At 43.1% G+C, this 17,804-nt stretch overlaps 1 protein-coding gene and 1 long non-coding RNA gene across 5 annotated transcripts; one reads left to right on the forward strand and one right to left on the reverse strand.

The window, feature by feature from the left end:
• Window positions 1–5,993: 5,993 nt before the first annotated feature.
• LOC129582726 (uncharacterized) lies at window positions 5,994–8,515 on the forward strand. Its single transcript, XM_055474325.1, has 3 exons — window positions 5,994–6,801; window positions 7,215–8,039; window positions 8,163–8,515. Exons 1-3 carry the CDS (start codon window positions 6,160–6,162, stop codon window positions 8,409–8,411), a joined length of 1,716 nt encoding a protein of 571 aa, XP_055330300.1. The 5' UTR covers window positions 5,994–6,159; the 3' UTR covers window positions 8,412–8,515.
• A 736-nt stretch (window positions 8,516–9,251) lies between these two features.
• Window positions 9,252–14,055, reverse strand: LOC129582741 (uncharacterized). 4 transcript variants are annotated; one of them, XR_008689678.1, is made up of 7 exons: window positions 13,678–14,055; window positions 13,126–13,257; window positions 12,613–12,718; window positions 11,487–11,670; window positions 11,110–11,195; window positions 10,892–11,052; window positions 9,252–9,666 (listed from the first exon to the last, which is right to left on the reverse strand). It is a non-coding gene; the product is annotated as an uncharacterized LOC129582741 (long non-coding RNA). The 4 variants fall into 4 exon arrangements; XR_008689676.1 differs by lacking the exons at window positions 13,126–13,257; window positions 13,678–14,055 and having other exon boundaries at window positions 10,892–11,044; window positions 12,613–13,065; XR_008689675.1 differs by lacking the exons at window positions 13,126–13,257; window positions 13,678–14,055 and having other exon boundaries at window positions 12,613–13,065.
• Window positions 14,056–17,804: the final 3,749 nt, after the last annotated feature.

A 17,804-nucleotide genomic window follows, 5' to 3' on the forward strand; every position in this document is an offset into this window, starting at 1 on the left:
ATCCTAAAATAAGTGACTGAATATTACAGACAAGAATGCACCTGTACCAAAATGCTGAACGAATGGTGTACGCGTGGAACGCAGTGGATGTGGAGATTAACGGTCAACTACAGCACGGACACGTCGTCAACCTGACTGATAATGAGAACGACAGCGCTCCGTCGCGCCTGATCGTGAATTTTGGATGCCCGTCACAGCAAGCGGTGGAGGTGCCATACGGGAAGATCTGGGGCTGCAGCATCGATCGATCCAGCAGCTCTAGCAGCCTCTGCGTGGGAGCCACAGTGGAGGTGCTGCTACATGACAGATCGGCTGGCACGTGGAAATGGTATTTCGCGAAAGTGCTGATTAGCCGCTTTCGGCATTTGCAGGACATGGCGCTGGTGGAGGTGATGACGGGCGGACAGTCTCGTCGTGAGCTACTTCCCCACCGACAGATTCGCAATTTGCCGGAAGAAACCGTCAAACCAAAACTCTTGACAGCGGGCGGTTTTGTCATACGGGCTTGCAGAGTGCCAAACGGTTACTGGGTTTTGCAGCCATCGATCGCGGCTTTGCTGCTCCGAAAAGTTGAGAAGCGCTTTGAAGTGCGATTTGTTCAGGTGCTCAGTAAAAGGATGCTTTTTTTTGGCGCGGTTCAACTGGTCTTACTTGGACGGTAAAACTAGACTAAGTGTAAGTTGTGACTGATGATTGCTGTTCGGTTATCTTCTTACTCGTATCTTGAAAAGTGTTGATGGTTTCGCCTTTCTTTTACTACAGGGAGCTGTGTTCGAAACAGCAAGACGTGCATTTGACCATAAATCACTCGATAGGACGAAGAGTCAGAATAGTAACGTAAGTAGGGACTTCGTAAGACTAGCTATAGTCACGTTTACCCTCAACGTGTATTCTTTACCAAAACAGATTACAGCTTCGGAAATCTATGATGGTGAGCCGAAGCGAAAAAACCGTTGATTGTCAGTGAGCGCGGTTTGGCGTTGCCTTTGGAAGTGTTTGGAAGTGTTGAGGGAGATCTTCCTGTCATTGGACACCATCGACCGACAGCGCTGCCGACGCACTTGCTCGCTGTGGGAAGCCATTCTCTCGTCGCCGGAAATGGGCCAAGATGTGCATGTATCGCGGGAAGCAGGCCAGCCCTTCCCTCCGCGTGAAGTGAAAGATAACTACGCCACGTACGCCTGCGTCTTTAAACACATCACGCCAGCCACCCGCACGGTCTGCATTTGGGGCACAAGAACTTTTTATCCGTGGCCCAACAGTATCCCGGACGATGCCGAGGATGCGCTGGACCTTATAAAGAGCCTCTTAAACCAGCCGGGCTTCCGCATCCACCGTATCATTTTACCCCGGCGATTGGTCACGTTTGTTGAACCAGAATTATGCGCGATTTCCAACCAGATAGTCGCGCACCTGTCCAAGCCGGAGTCATGCTATGATCGTATGATCTGGAAGGATTGCGTCGTCAAACTGTTAGACAAAGAATACGACCTCTTGATGTGGTTCCGCATCCCCGCTGCTGTCTTCACCCGAGGACAGATCGGTACGGCGCACGTTGTAGACGTTTTGGAAGCGTGTCTCCACTGGGATGGGCCGCCGTTGGATGAACAGCGTCTTGCCCAGTTCATGGCCAGTCTGCTCAATAGTAAAAAGAAGGCCAAGAAAGTGCAGAAGGTACGGTATTGATATGGCATGCTGACATTTATTTTAAAAAGCATGTTGATTTTTCTGGTACATAATACTATTGGTACATTAACAGTCCCGTCCTCCGTCTTACTTAGAATTCACCAATCGCTCCTTGCATTTCTACAGTTGTCAGCGTAGGGTCTTGATGGAACTTTAGCTTAGCCATTATTTTTGTATGGTATTTGCTTAAACTTGACTTATTTCTTGTAGCAGTAATGGGTCTAACATGTGAGCAATTGTGCAGATTCTACATGACTTTCAAACCTGCGATCCGCGCCCGTCTCATTATCGAAATCACCAGTGGACGCTGGACAATGTGGCCAGCGTGGATTTGACCAAGCTGAACCGGTTGTGTCGGTTTGCCTTATGGAGCCACTTCTGCCGGCTAGGATTGGTGGATGACAACGCCCAGTCCAGCAATTCCGAGTCCGAATCCGATAACAGCGAATCCGACGACAGCGAATCCGAGGACGGCGAGGAATAAAGTGCGCAAAATGCTTGTAGCTTAGCGTTAATAGCGTGTTTCTACACAACAGGGCGCGTGACTTTCCTTAATTCGTCCCTTCATGGTGGAGCGCGATTAGCTACATTGGTTTTAGTGCTTGCATGAATATTAAGCTCGTCTCGCGGTTTTTATGTTTGGGCAGCCTCGCTGGCTTGTTCAGTTCGAATCTCGGAGCGCTATTTTCCACTCATGGTGTGTTCGATCTAATCTTGTAATAAATATGATTATCATCCATTATGAACGCTTCTCCCCAGTTACGGCATAAGATACCAAGTGATCGTAAAGCAAGACCTTCTTCTCGAATCCGCCTTCGTTAAAGCTTCGAATATTGCGAACGGTGTACCAATATCAAATCACTGAATTTTAGCCAGGTGTTCAGTTAACCGTTGTAACAAAGAGTTTAAACGCATACAGATGTACCAAATGCCAGGTGCGATGTACTCGTATTTAATCTACTGACTGACTCCTAAATACCACACTTTATTGACAAACGACGGCAGAGTACAAATCAATAAACATTTGCAAGTTAACCAAACAATGAAAAAAGCTTAATTATCACAACAGAAAGAGTTCAATAAACTCCTAAATCATTGTGCAGAATTCTCCGTGCCTACCAATCTGGCTGCCGGTGTCTGCCGTTTATTAGTGGACGTTGTATGTAAAGGTGAACAATCTGCAAAAAAGGTGAACAATCTGAGCCGAAATGTGAAGATGAACTATCAGAATCTGCAGGACTGTTGACCAAAATTCACAGGTAACTGCGCTCACTAGGTTTAATCCAAGATCCCAGTTTTTAGTCCAACTTCGACTTAGGGGACGGCGAGTAGTACAAAGTGTGAAACCTCTGAAGTTGTGGATAAGCTGAGTTTCAAATTGTTTAAACTGTAGTACACAACGTGGAGGGATAGGTTATGGTTCGCAACCGCGTCCGAACACTGCGGCGGCGTTATATTTCGCTCGCATATAATCACTAATCGACCGACGTTCATTTCGGCAGATGGTCCACCCGCGCAAGTTCCAGCCGCGCAGCTCCAGCTGCGCCCAGTTTCCCTCCGGCATGGCTCACAATACCAGTAAGAAATTTCCCGGCTGCAGCAGCTTTCTCCTCTCCTTACGAGAGTATGTTATCGGCTTCAGTGTTAGCCACTTTACCAAGTTCGTATATGAACAACCAGCACTACGTAGTTCCACAAACACACCTCTACTGCCGGCAATTGAAATATGTATTTTCTGGTGAGTCGTACGTAAATGGTACCTTTCGATCGCGTTTTTGTAAGCCGGTAACATATGTAACTTGTAAGCAGTACAAGTTCTGCAGTGGGGGACAGAACTGTGCATGTCACGATTTACAACTGTTTGGGGGCTTATTAGTTATTGTTATTATAAGTTTTACAAGGCTACATATTAGTGGAAATGATCACTATTTTTGCCGTAAATTAGGGTAATTATTGCCGTTTACTGGTCAAGCCATCCAAAGTGTACGCTCATTCCTCCTGAGGCTCGTCATCCCTGAAATCACTCCTGCAATCGTTGGATGGGAACCTTATCCTGCAGGCACCGCGACAGTGCACACAGGCAGAATTGGTTCTGTTTGCCCACGTCGACGTCCGTCACAGTGTTCGCGCTCCACTGGCGTCCGCGGTAATGTGCCCAAGGACGCCGATCGCAGGATTGGTAGTCCTGGAGAATCTGCAGAATTATTCATTGAAAAATACATAAAATTATACAACCGGTAGCAGGACGCAACTTAAGGCAAAAGAGCGCGTTTCGCGCTGTGTTAAAGGATGTGAGACTGGTACATGGCACCAATTGCCATGTACCAGGCTTTTCGATACCTTCACCACTTCCTTGGCCTTCCCTTCGTTGTTATTCACGTTGGCCATGGGCTAGCCTTCCCTTCGTTGTTATTCACGTTGGCCTTGGCCATGGGCAATCGGAACTGGTCCCGTGTACCAATATACTGCAAATTCATCGGCGGCCCCTCCCAGCACATATGCTTCTCGAATAGATCCACAATGTGAGCTTCGTCGACATACCCCATCGCAAAAACGGCAGCGGGAATGCAGAAAGTGCTCCACGGCGCGAGTCTCCAGTTGACCAGTACCAAGGTATAATTTTTCAAAATCATACGACCACAGCACGACGCCAGCTTGGTCAAGGACGTGGTAATATCGGTGGAAAGCGCCCGAAATTTCCATTGACTATCTAACCGTGGAGAGGCGACCTCGATCACCCGCCGGTACAAGATAAAACGGTCAATGCGCCAGCCGGCATCATCCAAGACCTTCTTGAGCATCTCCAGAATCTCATCGGCAGGATCCAGGTTCCAGTCGGGATTGTGCTGCTCTATAGCCCTTTCAATGCAGATGGTGCGGGTAGCGGACGTAATTCGCTGGAATAAGCAGGCGTACACGGCGAAATTCAAACCCCATACCAGTCGTCGTGATGGGCTGCCCTGCTGACCCGATACATGCACCACTTGACACAGCTCCGCCGACGTGAGCAGGGCGTCCCACAGCTGACAAGTACGGCGGCAGCGCAGACGGTCCACCGTGAGTGAAAGACCTCCTTCAGTACTTCCAAAGGCAATGCCAAACCGCATTCCCCAAGACCCAGTTTTCTTTCTGGCGTCAGCACATCATCCCACTTTTTGAAGTTCTGAAGTAATCTGAGGTAGTGTTCAGACAAAGGGAGGCATTCTCGCGCTTTCAAACACTTCCGCCCACGACAACAGAAATTAGAAAGGTTGAACGGAAGATCATGGACACCTTGCGCAGAGTCCCTATTTACGAGTAACACACACCCCTCTATGACATTCAGAAAGCCGAGAACGGAGGGTGTAAATTGTTGAGGTATCACTGTATAATCAGAGTTAGTGTATTCTTCAACAAATCACTAATAGCGACCAACCACATGTGCATCATGCAGCGACTCTTGGCGCCGTCGTACATAGTACATCGTTTGATTGAGAATCTTCACAAATCGCAGCCGCAACTTTCGTTCAACTAGTCGGAGTAGCGACGTCGATAAGCACCGAGACAGAACCCAGAACCCGTTCGGCACACTGCACGCCTGCATGACGAAATGGTCCGCGGTCAGGATCGGGCGCTGTAATTCCTCTCCAGTCGGATAGCGAATCTGTTGGTAAGGGAGCAGTTCACGATGACACTGTCCGTCCATCATCACCTCCACCAGTGCCATATGATGCAGATCCCAGAACCGTGGAATCAGCGTTTTTCCGGGATACCAGTTCCAGGAGCGATGCGTGCCGCTGTTCAGAAGTACCTCCACGGCAATTCCTTCGCGTGCGTCGTTGCAGATTCGAGAGGTGGACGTACTCGACTACCGCTGACTGTTTTGTCGAGCATCCGAAATCCACAATCAGACGCGGCGGAGAGTTGTCGTTCTCTGCCTTCTCTTCCAGACAAACACTGCTGTGCTGCAGGACACCGTCGATTTCCACATCCACAGCGTTCCAGACGCACAGTGCCGCACACCAATCGTTTACCATCAGCATCTTCGTACAGGTGCATTACTAATCCGCTGCGAAGCAGCCAATGAACCGCACGTATAGCCAACGGTAGAAATAGCTTGAAAAAGGAGAAAAGTAAAGCAGAAAGCTTATTAAAAGCCAACGACAGAAAGAAGCTAGAAAATGTAAATTGACGGACTTAAGAATTTTCGAATTGACAGACAGCTCACAGGCAACAGCCCTCACGTAACCGCTTCTGTAGGGCGCATCCCCGCTACGATGAGCAAACTGATTGGGGGAGCTGACAGCAACTACCCGTTGTCTGCAAATCTTAGTTCACAATTTTTTACCTCTTTGACTTCGACTCCTTTTTGTTGTTGGTGTTTGTTCAGTATCCTTCCCTGTGCTCGATACAACCTACGGAAATCTTTCTCTTGTGAGCCTTGTGATTATTTTCATACAGCTCCTTTTCTGTCTCTCAGTTAGGTAGGCAAGAATGTATCTGTACGAGAACGACGAACGATCGGTTTACGCATGGAACTCTGTGGATGTGGAGATCAACGGTCTGCTGCAGCACGGTCATGTCATCGGCTTGGAAGAGAAGTCAGAGGGCGACAGCACTCCGCCGCGTGTGATCGTGGATTTCGGATGCCCGTCCCAGCAATCAGTGGCGGTGGGATTCGGGAAGATCTGGGACTGCTCTACCGAGCCATACAGCATCCCGTGCAAGGGAGACAAGGTGGAGGTGCTGCTGCAGGACGGCCCGCATCGCCCATGGGCATGGTATTCAGGGAAGGTGTTGATCCGCAAATTCAAGCACCTGCAGCATGTGGCGCTAGTAGACGTCATGATAGGCGGTGCTTGGCGCCGCGAACTAATTCCAGACCGCCAGATTCGCGATCTAACGGTAAGAGTGCTTAGAGCACCGCCTCTTGCAACGGACCATTTCGTCATGCGAACATGCAGTGTGCCACACGGGTACTGGATCTTGGACCGCAAACCGGCGGCGTTTATGCTGCGCCTCATGGAGAAGAGGTTCCAGCTGCGATTCGTGAAGATTCTCAGTCAGACGATGCTCTATTTGCGACGGCTGCGCGAGTCTCCTTTGGGTGAGGGACATCGGTTTGACGATCATCCGGTAAGCTACTCTTAGTTAGTGTTGTAATTCAACAGGTTTGGCCGACTTTGAAACGATCTGAAGTGTAATTAGGTAATCAAAAATAAAATCAGAAATTTCAAAAATGAATTTTTCAGATTTTTGTTTTCCGAAGATTATGTATGTAGTTTCAATTTTTTTATCAGTCACGTTGTGTTTATTAAACCGTTCTCAATTTGCGCTGAACTTGATAAATATCTTCATATCAGATTACATATTTAAATTTAAAAAAAAAGGAATTTATAATTCAGACCGTTTTAAATTCCCAAATCCCAAATGATTTGTATCGAAACCTGAAACGTTTGAGACTGTGATTTTAAAGTTAGTCTCAGTGATTGTTGTTGTGTTACGAGATTTTTTATCTTTTCTTGAGGTTTCTCATGCTAATGTTACAGGTGAAAATATTCGAACGAGAGTGGAAGAGAACTACATTTTCCCCGGAATGGCGCGAGGAAGCCGAAAGGGCCGATGCCGAACCAAAGCGGAAACAGCCATTGCGTGTCGGTGAAGACGGTTTGGCGGTGCCGTTGGGTGTGCTGAAGGAAATCTTCCACTCACTGGACACCGTCGACCGGCAGCGCTGCCGACGCACCTGTCGGCTGTGGGAAACGCAGCTCACTTCGGCTGAGCTGTGCGAAATCGTGCGCGTATCGCGGCAGAAGGAGAGTTCCTCACGACCCGTGCAGTTCGATTGTAATTACGCCATGTACGCCTGCATCTTCAAGCACATTACCCCGGCCGTCCACACCGTCTGCATTCGCGACACCGAAACGTTTTTCCTGACCCGCTACACCATGCAGGACGACACCGATGAAGTATTGGATATCATTAAGAAACTCCTGGACGACGCCGGTCGTCGCCTCGAGCGGTTGATCGTGCACCGCCGATCAGTCCGCCTCGGAGAATCAGCATTTGAGCATTGGAAACTGGGCGTGTTTGCCACCGAGATTACCGCACAAAAGGCCAGACTGGGGGCGTGCTGTGACCGTTTGATTTTTAAGGATTATGCCCTCGCAACTGAAAGTAAGGGCGGAGCGACCATGATGGAATTCCGGGTTCCCATTGTTGTCATCCCCGAAGGACCTGTCGATGAAGCGCAGATTGTTGATACGTTCGAGAAGCATTTGCAGTGGAACGTGCCACCGCTGGATGTAGACAGCTTTGCCCAGTGCATGGCCGGTCTCATCGACAGCAAGGAGCGAGCGAAGAAAGTGCTGAAGGTATGGACAGACGTTTCAGTATTCAAACGGTACTGCGTCACGAAACGGTTCTCGGTGGCATCTGTTCTTGTTAGTTTTAATATATTCCTGTGTTTTTTTACAACCTCTTGATTAATTCTGCAGATCCTGGAGGACTACCAGTCCTGCGATCCGCGTCCGTCAGCACATTACCGGGGATGTCGGTGGAGTGCGGACGATCTGACCGACATGGACATGGGTAAGTTGAACCGGTTCTGCTTGTACGCTTTAGCGCGCTACACGAAAGACTTGGGCGAAGCGCCCGGCGAAGACGCTGGGCAATCCGGCGACTTCAAGAACGGGACCTGCGAGTCGAGTAGTGATTCCGATGAAAACGACGATTCCGATGAGTAAAATCACTAAAATGTTTTTGGACTGGTGTTATACTTTGAGTTCGAAATGGTTCCGAATACTGGATGTTTGTTTCGACAAGTTTGGTAGAATTTCCGATTTTTGAAACTTTCTTCTGTAACCTTAGCAAGTATGTTTATCTGTCTTCAGTGAATTCGTAAGATGCAAAAATTAATAATATATCAGAAGCAATAGTAAAATAAACAGGAGCAGAGATGTGAGAGTTCACTGGCTCAGGCTAACTACTACAGTTCAACTACTCTACTGTTATGAGTACTGAGAGCAAAATACTAATAAAGTACAACATGCAGGACAAAGAACGTGCAAACTGAAATCGGCCCGCGGTTCCAAAATTTAACATTGAATAATAAACAGCGAACTGTACACTAGGAAAATATCCAGTCCGCGCCGATCGCCGGCATTGCGTTCGATCAACGAAGCGGCCATTTGCGCAGTACGTATTATGCGTTAAAACGAAGCATTTTTCCCAGTAACGATTTGGATATGAGCTGCAATTTTGTCCCCTCTGATTTTAGGTTTTAAATTTTACTGTTTTGCACGTTTTTGTTTGTAGTATGCAATAATGCAATAAGTATGCACTCTACAGGATACTGGATAAGTACACAATGTGTATTTTGCGTTTAAATTAGCTGAACGGGAAAAAGGTCATGGATTTTCGTTCTTGTTACTAGTTAAAAGGGTATGAAACTATTCAATAAAGATGTTTTTGTAAAAAAAGAGCACACAATTTGTACAAACAGGATTGTTTCGTTCCGTTTGTACAGTCAGTCTCAATTCCCTGACGTTTCCACAGGATAAAAAAGTTAACCACTATTGTACGGTTTATGATTAGAAAAAGTCACCGCACTACACCAGGAAGGCAATCGCCAGTTATTCGCCACACGAAAAAATAAAATTCATCCAACCGCCAAAAAATATTACGAAAATCGTCGGTGGATCCAAAAACAACCGAGCGGAAAACTTCTACACTTAACACTATAAAAACACTTTGGTCACAACAAAAAATCTGTGGCAAGACTATCATGTTACAAAAACACAGATCCGCGCTGCACAAAAATGGCAAGAACATTCAATATTTATTAAAGACACAGATCCCCGATCAACTGAGTTAAGAGTCTAGGGCGTCAGTTCTCAGTGCAAATGTTCTTCTCACTTTGAGGATTTCGTACAGGTCGTTGCGTATCCGGCCCGCGCCGGCTCCTTCACGTCCCAAATCTCCGGCATACCGCAGCCTGCTCTACAAGCATGATAAATAATATTAATTTCTGCAATGGGTTAATCCGTGATAAACTTTGTACGGCATCACTCACGAAAAAAATCAGTCACAATTTTCTTTAATTTTTTCCGAATACTTCACAATAATTCTTGTCAGTGGAATTACAATTAGCATTAAACTCTATCAATATAGCTTTTATGCATGCCATCACAGACAGATCGCTTGCACCAAACAATCTGCTCTAATTTTCTTACTTTAAATTAAAATTTTACGAGTGTAAATTCAACTGCAGTTTCTGCATTATAGCGTTTTCGCATGCTGATACTCGCAAAAATTCCGCTTTAATTTGCTAATTTTCTTTTTACCATTTTTCCCGCTTAATTCAATAGTTGTATCATTTGTTTGTAATTCTGTTATTTTTCAAATAGTTATAACGTCATTATTCATTATTTCAATCACAACTTCACAAGTATAATTTTCTATGCAGATTTTGAAATACGTATGTTTCTCATATAATGTTGTTATTACATATTTAAAATTCAGTTATATTATCTTTTCATTATATTTAGCATAACCTTATGGTCAACGACATTTCTCTACTGCAGTTCAATTATATTAAATTTCTTTTCGCTAAATTCTTTTTAATATCCAGATTTAATTTAAAATGCCTTTAAACCTTAATTTTATCTCATTCTACTGTACATTTAGTTCAAATATTTTTTCTAGTTTTTAGGTTATTTTATTCTCGCTATAAATCGTGTCGATACTGCTTGCTCTTGTTGTATCGCTATACTTTTAATCGCTTTAATCAAGGATAAATGCCAAACAATGTGTGAGCGCTAAGAGAAGTAATTTGGTGAAAAATGGCTGACGAAAAACCCAAGGGAAAATCAAGTTTCGGCACGATAGAAATCTAGTAACATAACAAGAAAATCAACAGACAATTTTAAGTATGTTTTACAGGCAAATTGTAAGCATTGTACAAATATTTTATTATTATACCGGCAATTATAAGTATTTTATATTGAACAGATACGGTAATAAAATATGTAATATATATTGTTATTTGTATACAAATAATAATCGTTAAAAAATTGTGGGTATTTTGAAAATTATTTTCAGCAGAACGTGCGTATGTTATGTATGATAAGTACTCGCATAATGATGTAAGGTGAACGCGCACAGCTAGCCACAACTCTACGATTCATCATACTCGAAAACTCATCCTACGAGTAAGGAAACCTACTTGTTTTGCGCCAGTAGAGCAGGAATTCTCAAAGACGACAAAATCCCAGCCCAACTGCCGATAGAAACGATGGACTTCCCGCGGTGATTTCCGGCTGTACGCCGAGTACACCTTCAACGTTTTTTTTTCTTGAAAACACATCCGTCATAAGACCTGATTAACTACATAAATTTAGAATTAAAATTAAATTACTAATTAAAAAAAATCGCTGACGGTACTTCAGCACTGGCGTAATGCGGAGGACTGACAATCTGGCGTCCCATGCGGAGATGCAGATGGACCATCGGTCCGGCAAACACAGCACCTATCCAACCGTATATAATAAATAGATAATAATCTCAGCGGAAAAAAATACTCAAGTTTGAAACCTAACAGTCAACGAAAAATAATTTTTAACAATTTCCAGTTTTGCCGATCAGTATCGATTTTCTAATTATTTTCTAATTATTATTTTTTTCCTGCTCGTAATTGTTTTATTGCTAATTTTTAATACTTGATATTTATCTTAAATTGACCTGTCGCAAATTCGCAAATTCGCAGTAATCTTTATTCTGATTAGTTATTTTTATTTAAATTTTCGTGACCTGCAAGGTACCTTTGGCGATGTATCATGGTTGTTGATCCAGGTGAAAATATCTTCCAGCGGATAATTCCATTATTCGCCCATGATCTTGGGCTGTTCAAGCAGATTATGCATGCCGAGTGCCGACTGGTAGCATACAACTCTTCAGACCCAACACGATGCCCAAGTTCCAGGAACGCCGCAAGAATCCAAAAACCTACACAAAAAATAATTTTTCCATCCGTCGGCATTTTTTACGCTCCAATTTTCCATTGCATGCTGTAAGTGCCCGTAACTCAAACAATACTCACAAAAGAACTGCGCAGACATAGTAAAAAATGCATACAACTATAGTATAAGAAAAATAACAAATGATTATCCACAAAAAGGTTAAATCGTGCAACAGCCGGCAAAATTAACACTGCGGAGCATTGGTTAGATTTGACTCTGAAGACGCAAAGTGCGTACACATGCCCCTGCACTACAAATGAACACAACATGCACATTACGGTTCGTTAAAAGCGTGATTTATCGAAAGCAATAAAATGTTCCCTGTATGGAATCCCTTGCGGACGGCGAACAAATAACTGGAATAATGAATTAATCAATACCTTTTAAAAAACACTTAAATGAGACTTTTTAAACGGAGCAAATTCGGCATAGCTACCTTCAATATTTTCCAGTTAACGATTAATCAAATCTTTAACAAATCACTTAAATATAATTCTTTAATATTTAACAAAATACAGTATTTAATTAATTCTAAAATGGAACACTCTCCTGCACTGGGAAGAACTTCCAAGTATATGAAATATGCAATATACCCAAAATAAAATTTATTCATGCAGGAATATAAATCAAACTATTCATGCACCACAATCGTATTTATGTAATATTAGATTCCTGATAAAGCTGAAAAAGATGTCAACGGAAAATAATTACCAGCATTTCAGCGTTTCAATATTTGGAATAAGACAAAATAAAGGTGCCACAAGAGCATTGTTAATAATCTCGTAAATTATTTATCAGATACTAAATATTCAAAAAGCCGAAAATTTATGCCCCTGCAAAAATCGAAAAAAAAACAACAAAAGATCGAAAAAAAACATCTATAAATATTATTATTTTATTAATAAAAGAAAAAATGAAAAACACGGACCTGCCACTGCAGAATAAACAGTCCCGACGTCTGCATGCCCACCACCACGCTCTTCTGCAAGCTGCGGCAGACCGTCATCAGCAAACAGGCCACGGCCAGCATCTCCCTGACAAAAAACGGATAGCTGAAGCTCTCGCGTAGCGGCGGGGTCCACATGACCCGCGTGGCTTCCCCGTGGTTGAACAGGAAGCGCAAGCACATCAGCGTGATGACGCCGCCGCCGATGCTCTCGTTGAGCAGTCAGTCGGTCAAAAAGAGGACGCCCAACAGCACACCATCCACGATCAGATCGAACACTCCCAGTAAATACAGGTTTAAAAATTTATCTAACTTAGAAAACCTAATAAATCACGCTGCGTCTTTGTTTTCCTATATTTAAGCAAGCCACTCATAACTAATTGTAAGGAAATAATGAGGTGAAAAAAGACGCACTAGTTAACATTAAATACCCGTAAAGAAAACTGTCGATAATTTCATCGCAGCCACGGCAACAGCTAAGGAGCACAGACCTACCTCCGAATAAAGATCGAAGCGATTATTAACAAAGTTGCTTCAATGGGATATTCCGTGATCGTGTTGTGTATAATCTCCATCCCGCCGCTGAAAAAACCCGGCGCCTCCACAATACGTTAGTAAAACAAATCCCTAAAACAGAAAAAAATCTACCCACAGTTTACTAAGCTTACAACAGACCAGAAAAATTATTGATTAATTATTCGTATAAAATTGGTTAAATGAATTAAGTCAGGTTTTTTTTTCAAAAATTATTGTATCAATGTAAATGTGCGCTACGCCGGCTACGGTGTAATTTTAGTAAATACCCATCAAGCCACTACCAGTAATTTTTTCCTGACAAATCAACAACATTAAATTAAACCATAATAATTCAAAAATGTTTTGTCAGAAAATTTCAGAACCCTCGAAAACTAAGAATCACAGAAAACCAGCAGACAAAATGCAATCACGTAAAGTTAAACATGCAGTTTTTGCATAAAACCTGTACAACGGGTGGCGACATCCACTGCCTCTACAGGAAACACACCGCATCCGCCACAAAACCCGCACCTGTTTTGTACGGAATGTCATTTTCCGTTCCAGCTGTGATAAATACCATCATTCTCAAACAAACTGGACAGATGCCACATGTGGAAGATGGAGGCCCCCGCAAAAAACAGTGTGGGAAAGCTCCGGGAGGGGCTGCCCGCGAAGAGGGTCGCGGACGGCGAACGCGACGCTCTTCGTCCAGTTTTGGCTGGCGGCGATAAGCGCGACGACGGACTGTGCAGGGATTTCATCAGCAGCGAGGATTTGCCTGGTCAAACGGGCGCGGATGTCGTGACACTCGTGACTCGATCGTGGATTAGTTGACAATCTGACCCGTGTCCATTTACAAACAACAAACCGCAAGAGATCCGCAAACCAAAAAAGCAACATTGACGATGAGTAAAATGGAAAACGGTAAAAAAAAATGACAATTCACAATTGTCAAATGATAAGCTGAAGCAAGCTGCAAGTCAGTCCGAATCAGATAGCGAAGGAGTGGCGTGGAGAGGCGGGCTTATGCGCTGAGCCGACGAAATTCGTTATCGTACTTCCTTTGCATAATACCGGCGCAAATAAATTACAGTTGTATTTTCTAATTTATTTTATTTGAGCTAAATTTGCTACACTACTTTTTCCCGGTGTGCAAAATTGCAAATCATCGTCCAGTTAATTTTCCTTTTTTCTCCTTACCGCTTATCGTATTTTTTTAATAGTAGGCGGCTGGCCGGGCGCTCTGTGAGTCTTCTGGCTGATGGTAAGTCCAATATTAGTTAGCAGCAGAGAATGAAACAATAAATAACTACTCGTAGGATTTGGTGTGGCAGTTGTTATTCTACATATATATTGTTAGAGACACAGGATATATTACGTATATGATATTTTCTTGAATTTTAGGTGGATCATACAGGTGGGCTCAATATTATTTTGAAATATGTATTTGCATTTTCCAAAAATCGGATTTATTTAAAGGAAAGTTGTTGATTAAAGCGAATTTTGAATTATTAAGAGGAAACTCGTTTTACGGACTTAAAAAGAATTTTTGTCGCGGAAAATTGGCAGACTGTTAAAGCTGCTGTAAAGGTCATTGTTTGGTTTATTTGTTTTTTTATTGGGGTGAAATTTGTAGTGATGGGTGATACGGAGACTGAATTATGCCGTTAGTGGCAAAACGTATTTCGTGGATTTCTAATTCTTTTTGAGATTTTTCCTCAGTTTTCCCGAGGAATTAAAAATAGCTGGCCGCTTCAAAAAGCAAGCTGACTTAATTGTGGATCAGTACAGTGACTTAACCGCTTAAACTAATTTTCCAAATATTTAATAATTATTGTCGGTTGCATTTATTATTATTTTCAAAAGTGCCGAAAATTATTGAATTTATGAGATAGAAAATGGTATTAAAGCAAGGAGTATTAATATTTCCTTGTAAATAAACTAATTTAATTTGAATTCGCAACAACTCGATGTCGTGGTACTGACCCGCAGTTCAAAGTTATCGTAGTACGGTGTCTCTTCGTGATGCTGATTTTTCATATTTTTTCGATTTTTGTTGGAATTTTTACAGCCGCAAAAACAGTGTTGCAACACTTACCTGAGAACCCTATTCACATAATTACTGCAAATTGCATAAGTAACAGAAATATCTAAAAATTTAAGTTATATCAGAAAACTATGAAAAAAATTGTTCTTTCTTTGTTCACTTGCAGCAGTGTTCAGTTGTGTGGGTGTCTTTATAAAAGATTTATTGCTAAAACCACGGCTTGCAATATTTCCGTTAAAAGGGGGAACGCATGTTAAAGACATAAGCAATAACTATGTAAATAATTAGCGCATAATTCGCCGGTGCATTTTTCACGTATTCGATGTGCGCAACATGAAAAATTACGCTTACATGAAAATTAATCAAATAAGCTGTATTCACTCAATCATCGTTTTAATTGCTGGAAAACAAAATTAGCGCAATAAAGCAAAACTGCGCGTTGAGAAAGATATTCTGTGTGAAGCTGAATTTTGAATTTTCTAGTTTCTTCTCGCAGTATACTTTTCGAGATTTTTTCTCAGTGTTAGCACTTCCCGGGCAATTAAAAATTATTAATTTTGTCCGCTTTGATAAGCAAGCTGACTCGTGGATCAGTACAGTGACTCCAATGCGTAAATCAGTTCTGGAAATATTTAATAATTAATGCTGGTTGCATTTATTATATTTTCAAAAATGCAGAACATTGTTGAATTTATGAGACTGGTATTAAGGCAAAGTGTATTAATATCTTCCTTGTACATAACTAAAATTAATTTAATTAAAATTTCGCCAGAACTGACCTTGTGGCACTGATCCGCAGTTCAAAGTTATCATAGTCCAGTGGCTATTCTGAATTTCATTTTTCAAATTTTTTCGATCTTCGTTTGAATTTTTGTAGTCACAAAAACAGCGCTGGCAGTTTGCAACACATAAATACCAGAAAAACATTCACACAATTGCTGTTAAAGGCGTAGTAAACAAAATAAAAAAAATATATAATATCTAAAAATTCAAAAATTATCGTCAAATAAACTATGAAAATTGCTGTTTAAATATTTTTTTCTCCACGGTTTAAACTGCCGATGGATTTGCAGTATTTTTGCAGCAGTGTCCAGTTGTTAAAGTGCCGGAAAAAAACATTAAAAAGCACGGCTTGTTAACATTCCCGTTGAAAATGACCATATGTTGGGTCAACGCTACGCATGGATTTCAATTTAATTAATACGAGTAGTTCTACGTAAATAATTTACGCGTATAATTCATCGGTTAAATGTAAACATTTTTAGAACTTATGAGTTCGGTTTGAAATTCAGGAGATGGGAGATTCGCAACATGGACAATCAGGTTAGGTATTATAATGCCTTAAAATGAAAATTAATTACTTGATTATGCTTTATATTTCATTAATTATTTGCTTCCGTAGATCGTTTTTCTTTATCGAAAAGTAAAGTTGGGGCATGAAGCAAAACTGCGAGTTTACCAAGATATGTTGTGTTGATTGCCACGAAAAGTGTTAAAAATCGTAACATGCACGGATTTGATTAAAAACTCGATTCGGTCGTCGTCGTATTAATGTAACGAATAAACAAAAAATGACGAAGCTAACTGCTCATGAAGACGTACGTTATAATAAATAAGCGATACAATTTAAATTGATTTATTGTCGCAGCTTTCGAAGAATTTGTAATATTGTTCTCAATGGCGTTTCATGTGTGCGCGCTAAGAGCCAAATAGTAAGATTTCGTTCTTCTTAACGGCTGGGCCGTTCAACGTAGGTTAGTGGCTAAGGCAGTAGTTAGCTAGTGTAGAAATACCGTAGATTTGTAGAAAGTAGTTACAGTGCAGTAATAAGTAAAGTAAAATTAATCAGAAGCACTGTAGTACTCGTACTCCAGTAGAGCGCGCTGCAAAGCCTTCCGTACATAGGAGTTTATCAGTCGTACCAGTAGCGGGGGCCGCCAAGCCCGGCTGATATCACATGATCGGCACCGGCGGCCGGTTGCCGTACATGTGAGTTTATCAGTCGTACCAGTAGCGGGGGCCGCCAAGCCCGGCTGATATATCACATGTGCGGCACCGGCGAAGCCGGTTGCCGCACATGTGAGTTTATCAGTCGTACCAGTAGCGGGGGCCGCCAGCCCGGCTGATATACTCGCATGTGCGGCACCGGCGAAGCCGGTTGCCGTACATGTGAGTTTATCAGTCGTACCAGTAGCGGGGGCCGCCAAGCCCGGCTGATATACTCGCATGTGCGGCACCGGCGAAGCCGGTTGCCGTACATGTGAGTTTATCAGTCGTACCAGTAGCGGGGGCCGCCAAGCCCGGCTGATATACTCGCATGTGCGGCACCGGCGAAGCCGGTTGCCGTACATGAGTTTATCAGTCGTACCAGTATGGGGGCCGCTAAGCCCGGCTGATATACTCGCATGTGCGGCACCGGCGAAGCCGGTTGCCGTACATGTGAGTTTATCAGTCGTACCAGTAGCGGGGCCGCTAAGCCCGGCTGATATACTCGCATGTGCGGCACCGGCGAAGCCGGTTGCCGCACATGTGAGTTTATCAGTCGTACCAGTATGGGGGCCGCCAGCCCGGCTGATATCTCAGATGTGCGGCACCGGCGAAGCCGGTTGCC

The sequence above is a fragment of the Paramacrobiotus metropolitanus genome, unplaced genomic scaffold, assembly GCF_019649055.1.
Source record: "Paramacrobiotus metropolitanus isolate TYO unplaced genomic scaffold, Prichtersi_v1.0 Parri_scaffold0000008, whole genome shotgun sequence".
Taxonomy (NCBI): domain Eukaryota; kingdom Metazoa; phylum Tardigrada; class Eutardigrada; order Parachela; family Macrobiotidae; genus Paramacrobiotus; species Paramacrobiotus metropolitanus.